Consider the following 9,732-nt stretch of genomic DNA (forward strand, 5'->3'; position numbering starts at 1 on the left):
AAGAGCAAACCTGAAAACGAAATGGAAGGTAGTAGGCCCGGTTAAGGACATACCTTACGGGCCACACCCCGTTTCCAACGGCGCTCCTGAGCAAAGTCGGCAGAGAGCCACTGCATCTCCTCACAGAGATAGTCCCAATGGCCCTTGGGGCGGGGAGGCTCGGGCACTTTAGGCAGCCTCTTCAGTGACCAGAAACCCTCCTTCCGCAGCTCAGCAATCCGAGTCTCAATCTCAGCCTCCTAATGAGGGAGAGCTAGGTCAATCAAGTTACTGGACATATACTACACCTCATGACCATGGCTGAATCCCTGACTACATATAGGCACTGACTGGACTGAGTGTTATATGCTTGTCCTGAGTCCACATACCAATCCTATGAGTTGATATTACACACTCTTCAGGTGAGTAAAAAAAGATCAGGAAAATTGATTTACCTGAGATTACACAGGTAGGAAGTGATAAGGACTGGGAATTATGCAGTTTATTATATGTCAACTGTATCTCAATAGAAGTTCTTAAAAAAAAATTAGGTCTAATGACTCCAGACACCAGATTTCATGCTCTTTCCATTATTTCACACTCCATACCTTATGAATACAGGCAAGACCCAGAAAAATATATCCCAAGGAGAGCTTCCCAGAGAAGCAGGGAAAGCATGTTTCCTTACTAACTCAAGATACAAGGGATCTTCATTGCTGTAGAATTCTACTTACACAAGAGTATGTTCATACTTAGAAACATGCTACAAAATCCAATTTACATGATCCTGTTTGTTTTAAAAACCTATTGTTATAAAAATGTACTTTTTAATGGAAAATATTGAAAAGTTATACACAAAAAGATTAACAGTGGTTAGTATAACAAAAAGATAACACTGTTTCTACACTGATTATATCTCATAAGAAGAAAAATGGACACACTCGAAATTTTTACGTAACAGAAGTGACTTAAAAACTCAGGACACAAAAAAAATATAATAAAATAAAAAAAAAAAAAAAAAAAACTCAGGACAATTGCCCTCATTATTTTTGTCCTCTTCTGACAAAAACTAAATCAAAAGAACTAACAGCCACAGATGAGACAGGAAACTAAATGGCCTGATGGTCACCAAGGAAACACCAAGAAAAACATGGATATTACACCAATGGCTCTCAAATTTAAGCATGCATCAGAATCATCTGCAGCACTGTAGCACTTTTCAAGACAGTGCTGGACCCCATGCCTAGAGTTTTAAATCGTAGGTAGAAAAAGGATACAAATAATTTGCATTTCTAATAAGTTTCCAAGTAGTGCTGATGTTGCTGACCCAGAGACCACATTTACCTCTGATCAGTGTAACAAAGACTACAGGAGAGAAATGTGAAGTAGAAACCAGTAAGTCTTAGGAGCCTCATAGCTTACAAAGCACTTTCGTGTCTATTTTCTCCTTTAACTTAAAACCTTTGAACAGCCTATTGACTATTACACCAACCCTCTTTTATAGAAAAGAAAATGAGGCTTAGAGTTCAAGCAACTTGCTCAAGATCACGTAAGTCAAAGCAGAGCCTATATTCTAAATCAAAGACAAGGCAAGAAATGTAAAACATCCATGGGACATAGTTCAGGGAAGAAGACTCCCAAGAACCCTCAGGGGCCTTCCCAATACGTACATGCTTGGCCTGCTCTGCAATCTCAGCGTGGCTCTTCTCCCACTTTGGGCCCTTGTTAACCAGGTCAGCAGCCTGGGGTAAGCTGAGCCCTTCCAGGGGCACTGTGGCACCATCTGGGGGCCCTGGAGGTCCATCCAAAGAGGAATCTTGAGCTATATGCTGGGGGGAGATGCCACCTGCCCCACTAGAAGCTGGGGAACTGGATGAGGCAGGTGACACGGGATTGCTGCCTGTCATGCCGTCCGACACCATCTAGAAAAGGAGTAAATGATAGACGAAATGAATACTTAGCAGCACTTTACCAGGATTTTAAGTACATTACTTCATTCTATCTTCACAAGAAAAAGCTCTGGAGTAAGGTATCAATCTCATTTTTATAAACACAGCATTTGGGATAAAGTTTTAATAAGGTACTCAAGATAGCAAGGCCAAGTTTCCAGTAAACACTGGGCATGCAAGAGTACAGAATTATACCTGACATTTACACAATTCCCAAATTCAAGAATACCACTATAGCAAATGATTTCAAATTTTATGGTCTTTTCAGAACCTCAATGATTTCACTCACATAAATAACTCCCTATTTTCCCCTCCTTTTCACAGCAAGTATGGCAGATTCACCCACACAAATAAATGTGAGCTATCACCAAATTCAAAAGGCATCAAAAAAGCCCAAGATCACCTAAACCTCTTTATGCTCATCAGCAGTCTTGGTAGTTTCCTTTACAGGAGAGGAAGAAGAGGAAAAGGGAGGGTTGGTCACTGTTCTTAAACATCCACCTATTACAAGATACTGCACAAGCAATAATAAGTAGAGAACAAAGTCCTACTTAAATGTGGATATTGAGGGAACTCATGAAATTCACTCTAGCACACAAGCTTCACAGTGTGCCACTCAAATTCCTACCTCAACTGAATGAAGAAAGACATTATGTCAGAGAACTTCCAACTTGCTCAGGAAAATTACAAATATCAAACACATAACCATCAAAAGCCTACTGTACAGAACCCTAGGTTTGTCCAGTTCTAAAAGTCATGATTTTTTCCCCTACCTCCAGCACTCCCTCAGTATAAGAAGAGAATGAATACTACACAGAACATCCCTGGTGGTGCAGTGGATAAGACTCCGCACTCCCAATGCAGGGGGCCCAGGTTCGATCCCTAGATCCCACATACATGCAGCAACTAAGAGTTCGTGGGCTACAACTAAGGAGGCTGCCTGCCGCAACTAAGACCTGGTGCAACCAAATAAGTAAATAAAAATAAACATTAAAAAAAAATGAATGACTACTACACACCATCCATTAAGGCTTACCTCGTTCTAGTTCCAAACGAAACTGAGCTATTCTCAAAGCACACAGTCTTAAAAGCATTTTGTTGCAAACTCCATTTCCAACCTGGCCTAATTCAATCTTTTTCACGTAATGAGGAGTTTCCATGCTCTTAAGAGATCAACATTACACAAATGTCAAGTAGAATATGAGTATCCAACAGGCTCGACAGCCCCCCTGAGCATCAAAGATTTCCTGAACTCAGCTACTCAGGTAGCTAGTATCATGGAAACATGACTAAGACCTTCCACATTTCTTCTGCCTCAAAGCCAGCAGTCCACAAAGCAGAAGCAGAGAAGGAACCCTCCCCACTTTCAAACCTGTGTTTGCAAGATTGGGAGCTGAGGGTGAGCAGGGGAGGGGCTGCTCTGCATGGTCCCTCTCCCAGGCTCCTCTTTGGATGCCTGAAGAACGACTGGGTCGTTATCACCACTGCTGCTGGCCGAGGGGCTGGCGTCCGGCTGCAGGGCATGCTGGGAGCTGGCCTCATTCTGGGCCACCGGCCACCGGGACCCGCCTTCCAGGGCCCGGGGCCCACTAGGGCGTCCCAGCCTCCGCTCAGGTCCACCGGCCTCTGGAGCACCTAAAGTAGGGTAAAAAGAGTAGAGGTGGGATTTAGAAAGATTAAAGAGTCTTTTTAAAAACGAGGAACAACAGTAATAGATAAAGATAACAGAACACAGTGATTATAGATTACGTTTCTTGAGCATCTACTACCTGACAAATACTTTACTGAGTACTTACTTCATGAGTTCTATAACCCTAACATCTACCTTATAAACCAGATACCATAATAAATGCTCATTTAGTTCCTGCTACATACTGAAAACAGAGCTATGCAGAAAAGACCTCTGACCTAAATGGAGCTTATACTCTACTATTTCCTCTATTTTGTAAGTTAAGAAATTAGAACACAAAGAAACCAAATGACTTGCATAAGGTCACACAGTAAAGAAGTAGGAGAAGGACAAACCTAGGTAGTCTGATGCCAAAAACAGAGAACATGCTACTCTCCTTGGTAGTGCCAGGGTGATCAGATCTTTCTCTAACCATAGTCCCAGATCTGTTGTTGCACCATAACCATTAATTCAAACATCTCTCGCATTAGTATCATTATACAAAATGGTATCTGAGCCCTCACCTGTGTGAGCTGAGACCACACCCCCTGTGAAAGTCTGTACTTCCACGGTGTCGCCGTACTGAGGGGAATCACGCCTGAAACATCAAACAGGGAAGAAAACAGGAGTGAGGAACAACTAATTCACATTTACCAACACCCATCAAAGTTTTCTTTGCATCAACTTTTGAGGCTTTTAAATATACCCAAATCGGTTCAAAGGCTGAAGAGAACTACAGTAGTAGAAAAAGATCACGTTTCAGAAAAATAAAAACCATGTTTTGTGAAAACAGACTTCCCTAGGGACATGAGATTCTGGCTCGGGAGAAGCAGGGAAGTGAAGCCCCCCAAAAAAGTTTAAGATGCTTAAGGGTAAAAGGCTCCAACCGCTGAATGGAGGGCAAATTAACAAAGCCAAAAAAGCTGTCACATCCAGAAGCTCAAAAGGGGCTGGCTGCCTGGCAGCCCGCTCTCCTTTCCAAAGGGCTGAACACAGGAGAATCCACCCTTCCTCAGGGCAGGCCCTGCAACTCCTATACCTGCTCCATAAGACACTTCCCCAAACACCAGAACTAGAGCAGCAGACCTTAGAGGAGCAGAGGTCAGGAAGGCGGATCGGCTAAGAACCATACCCCGGAAACAGGCAGGATAAACCCACACAAGGCCCGGAAGTGTTTCCCAGTGTTTAAGGAAATTCCTTAACCACGGTGCAGCCTTCGATTCACTCCATCTTCCACAACAGAATCACTGGGATCCAGCTAACCAAAATCCAAGAAGCTTGAACTCTCGACCCCCGGCTTCATCACCGTCTCCCAACCCGTCCCAACAGCCTGACCCAGCGTGACCCCTGACCTCTGCCCCAACTTGCCACTAGCCCTAAGATAGCCCCGCCTACTCCTAGACTCCCACCCCACCCAACGTGCGCGGCTGGGGGAGGGGCCCGCGCGTGCGCGCCTGGAGGCGGAGAGAGCCGGCTGCGCGCACCGCCCGGGGGCTCCCGCCAGAACCCAAACCCACGCACACGAGGGTCGCAGGGCTAGGAAGTCTCTCATCCCTGCCCGACAGGGAGCCCCCCACCACCAGACCGCAAAAGGCTGAGATAAGGGAGGGCTCGTGCCGCCAGGTCCTGGCTGCTGACTGGATGTGGTGGGCGCGCGCCCCGACTACTCGTCCCACGCCCCCCTTCCTCTTCTCGCGCGCCCCTGAGGGGGGGCTGGGGTTGGTGGGCGGGCAGGAGCGCACCTGGGTCCGTCCTCTCAGGGCTCGCTCGCTCAGGCACGCGTGCGCAGACGGGCGGGAGAGGAGAGGAGACGCGCCCGGGCCCAGAGCCGGCCGGCCTGGCCCCCCTCAGCCTGTCTCTATGGGCGCGCGCCGACAGCCTCGCACACCGGCCCCGGGGCCCCGGCCGAAGGTGCGCGCGCAGCACCCCGGGAAGGTGGGAGGGGAGGCGGTGGCGGAAAGATGCGCGCGCAGTCACCCGTCAGGGGAGGGGGAACTTTGGGGCGTCCGCCATCTTGTCTTCCTCTCCTTACCTGCGTCCTCGGGGGCGTGCGCACCACCCCCCCCTCCCGCCGAGGAGGGGGGAGGGCCCCCTCTTGGCCGCCGCCTTTGCGGCCTTTAAATTCCCCTGGGGCCCGCGGCTACTGCCACCGCCTTGCTTCCACTGCTTCCTCTCGCGGCACAGAGATGCAGGCGGTGGGTGGGAAAAATAGGAGACGCTACTCGCAGCGAACCGCCGCCGCCGCTTCCGAGGCCTCACCAAAATGGCCGCCGCCGTCTCGGCCGCCACCACCAACACCACCGCCACCACCACAGCTCACTATCGCTACCGCCGGCGCGGCCCGTCCTCTCGCGAGATACAGTAACTGGAGGTTGGGGGAGTGGGGAGGCTCGCGTGCTAGCGTAGGGCGCTGCCCGAAGCGGAAGGCATGCTGGGAGATGTAGTTTGCAGGGAGGCTCCGCGCTTGCCCCGCGGCAGAGTTTTTAATCCTCCATCACGGAAGCTGCCACTGGAGCTGCATTGCGGCTGCCAAGTCGCATCAGTCCCCCCACTTTTTTTTGATCACCCGGAGAGCGGAAGCAATTTCTCACGTACTTTCGGCAAGTTAACAGTGGAACCTGGGCCTCTGGATTCCCATGGCAGTCAACTTATGTAGAGCTGCTTCGTTTTACACAAAGGTGGTATTCCCAACAGCTCCTAAGAACTTATGCCGTATATTCGCCAACTTTTTAGGTTAAGAACCCCTTTAAGAATCTGATACCTTCACCCCGGAATAGAAGAAGAATAATAACATACCTTCTACCGAGGCCACTTTGTGCACTGATTATCTCTTTTAATCCCAACAATGCTCCATTTTACAAATGATTTGAGGCTCAAAGATTAACCAGTGACAGAGCCTCAAACCAAGATTTATAGCCAAGCAGTCTAAGTCACAAGGATACAAACACTGTCACAAAGTTGACCACCTAAAGCCCACCCTAGGAGCCAGGTTAGGAATCCCAGATAAAGCTCGCAATCAGCTCCTCTTCATCCACTCAGTTTAGCTCTTACCCATTTACTCAAAAGAGTTGATTATTCTCTCTGTGTGTCCATGATTTGAAGTCCTATTTTTCTTACAGCAAAGACCAGGAATTGAAAACTCAAAAGCTTAGAAGGACCAGGAAGGTAGTGTAAATAAAGCAGGGGCAGATGAGGAATGTGAGGAACAGGAGACGATGTGCTCTGTGCAAAAGGAATAGCCACTGTTCATACCACTGTTCCTGTGGTCTCCCTACAAGAATGTGGGCCGAAATACATCAGATTCAGTCACAGGCTGTCAGTTTGCTACCGCTCTCCTATGCTGGAGCCTCAGGGCACACACAGAAGCATCCAGGATAGATTGATTGAAAAAGTGGATAAAGACCCATCCATTTCAATGTCTTTTTTTCCAGGCCAAGCTTTCCATATTTCTGAGACTCCCATCATAGAACCACACTGAGCTCCCCACACTGAGCTCCCAAGAGATCTCACATTTCTTGGCCTTGCCATGTACATTTTTCATCCTTTTTCAATACTTTTCCTTCAGAATTTAGCTCAAGGGCCACAACCCGCAGGCGATCTCTCTTGACCACCGTCAGGCTGTTTGTTTGTTTGTTTGTTTGTTTTCCTTAAGAGCATAAGCTCAGTAGTTGTGGTGCACAGGCTTAGTTGCTCCGTGGCATGTGGGATCTTCCTGGAGCAGGAATCGAACCCGTGTTCCCTGCATTGGCAGGCGGATTCTCAACCACTGCGCCACCTAGGAAGCCCTGTCAGGCTGGTTTAATACCCCTGCTGGCTCCCATAGCCTCCTTCATAAAGCACTGATTGCATTGTATCTGGATTCATGGTCTGTCCACCCCACCCCCAAAACCATTGTTAACCCCCTGAGGGTAGGAACATGGTTTATACATGACAACTCATCATGCCAGTCTCAGATTATTCAAGAAATTTATTAGTATTATCACACCTTATTAAAAACAAAAATAACTGGTATTGGATATGTGAGCTCAAACTCAAGATAAGTCTAAAATCTGTCTTCTGTGTCTATGACCATAACCCTGGTCCAGCCACCATTATGTCTTGGCTTGGATTACTCCTGACTGGGCCTCCCACTTCCACTCCTGTTTCCATTTACTCCATTCTCCACCCAGCAGCCAGAGTGACCTTTCATATAAAGTCACATCATGATGCTCTCACACTAAAGTTCCCCAAATGGCACCTTAGTCCTCTTAAGTGACAATTATGTATCATGGCTTAAAATTCCCATAGGACAGACATTATATTGAGCTGAAGAAGCCAGAAACAAGAGTAAATGCATGTGATTCCAATTATATAAAGTTCAAGAGCAGGCAAAATTAATTGATGGTGATAAAAACCAGAACAATAACCATTGAGGGAGAAGGGTTTTAACTGGGAAGATGCACAAGGGGGATCCTAGAAATGTATCAGAGGGGCTTCCCTGGTGGCACAGAGGTTAAGAATCCACCCGCCAATGCAGGGGACATGGGTTTGAGCCTTGGTCTGGGAAGATCCCACGTGCCTCGGAGCAGCTAAGCCCATGTGCCACAACTACTGAGCCTGTGCCCTGGAGACCGTGAGCCACAACTATTGAGCCCATGGGCCACAACTACTGAAGCCTGCTCACCTAGAGCCTGTGCTCTGCAACAAGAGAAGCCACTGCAATGAGAAGCCCACACACTGCAGCAAAGAGTAGCCCCCACTTGCTGCAACTAGAGAAAGCCCGCATGCAACAACAAAGACCCAATACAGCCAATAAATAAGTAAATAAATTTAAAAAATAAATAAATAATAAAAATTTCCCTTGGAATTTCTTGGCGGTCCAGTGGTTAAAACTTGGCCCTTTTACTGCCATGGGCCCAGGTTCAATCCCTGATCAGGGGACTAAGATCCCACAAGCCATGCAGTGAGGCCAAAAAATAATAATAATAATAATAATAATAATGTTTCTCATGGCCAGCTCTCCCTTTTCATGAAGGTCTTAGTTCAAATGTTGCCTCTTGAGAGAAGTTCCCTGACATTAAATAGCCCTTCACTGCCTGTCACTCTTTATCACATGCCTTTTTCACAACACTTACATGAAATTATTAATTTATTTGTAAGCTTGTTTATTTTCTGCCCCCTTTCCACTAGAAGATAAACTCCTTGAGAGCAGGGACATTGTCACAGGGTTCACAGTATCTCTAGACAATTAATATATGAAAAACATTTCAAACAACCCTGTGAAGAAGAGATTGTTCCATTAGACAAATGAAATTTTGGTTGAGTGAAAAGTGAATGATGAAGACTCAATATTGTCAAATGTCAGTTCTTCCCAACTTGATCTGTAGATTCAATGCAATCCCAATCAAAATCCAAGCAAGTATTATTTTGTGGATATCAACAATCTGATTCTAAAGTTTGTATGGAGAGGCAAAAGATCAGAATAGCCAAAGCAGTACTGAAGGAGAACAAAATTGGAAGACTGACACTATCAGACTTCAAGCCTTACTATAAAGCTGCAGTAATCAAGACAGTGTGGCATTGGCAAAAAAATAGACACAAATCAATGGAACAGAGTAGAGAGCCCAGAAATAGACCCATGTAAATATAGTCTACTGATCTTTGACAAAGGAGCAAAGGCAATACAATAGAACAAAGACAATCTTTTCAACAAATGGCGCTGGAACAACTGGACATCCACATGCAAAAAAAAAATTAATCTGGACATAGATCTTATACCCTTCACAAAACTTAACTCAAAATGGATCATACATGTAAATGTAAAGCACAAAACTATAAAACTTCTAGAGGATAACAGGAGAAAATCTAGATGACCTCGTATGTGGCAATGATGACTTTTTAGATGCAAGAGCAAAGGTATGATCCATGAAAGAAATGATTGATAAACCGGACGTCATTGAAATGGAAAACTGCTCTGTGAAAGACAATGTCAAGGGAATGAAAAGATAAGCCAGAGACAGAGGGAAAATATTTGCAAAAGATCCATTTGATAAAGGATTGTTATCCAAAATATACAAAGAACTCTTTTTTATTTTTTTAAGTTATTATTATTATTATTATTATTATTATTATTATTATTATTATTGCCTGTGTTGG

General features: G+C 45.8%; 1 protein-coding gene across 9 annotated transcripts in view; it reads right to left on the reverse strand.

The window, feature by feature from the left end:
• SRCAP (Snf2 related CREBBP activator protein) overlaps positions 1-5,934 on the reverse strand; it is a 32,395-nt gene extending 26,461 nt beyond the window's left edge. For 4 of the 9 annotated variants that reach the window (XR_009047463.1, XM_057695376.1, XM_057695374.1 and 1 more), the window contains exons 1-5: positions 5,630-5,934; positions 4,122-4,195; positions 3,301-3,563; positions 1,650-1,901; positions 54-239 (exon numbers count right to left, since the gene is read on the reverse strand). Coding sequence is in view for 8 of the 9 variants with exons in the window: in XM_057695376.1 (XP_057551359.1) it covers positions 54-239; positions 1,650-1,901; positions 3,301-3,354 (492 nt within the window). In the remaining variant the exon portion in view is untranslated. Of the gene's footprint in view, positions 1-53; positions 240-1,649; positions 1,902-3,300; positions 3,564-4,121; positions 4,196-5,339; positions 5,495-5,629 lie in introns of those variants that run through there. The other 5 variants (XM_057695370.1, XM_057695368.1, XM_057695371.1 and 2 more) reach the window with 5 other exon arrangements.
• Positions 5,935-9,732: the final 3,798 nt, after the last annotated feature.

The sequence above is a fragment of the Hippopotamus amphibius genome, chromosome 9 (assembly GCF_030028045.1).
Source record: "Hippopotamus amphibius kiboko isolate mHipAmp2 chromosome 9, mHipAmp2.hap2, whole genome shotgun sequence".
In the NCBI taxonomy this organism is placed as follows: domain Eukaryota; kingdom Metazoa; phylum Chordata; class Mammalia; order Artiodactyla; family Hippopotamidae; genus Hippopotamus; species Hippopotamus amphibius.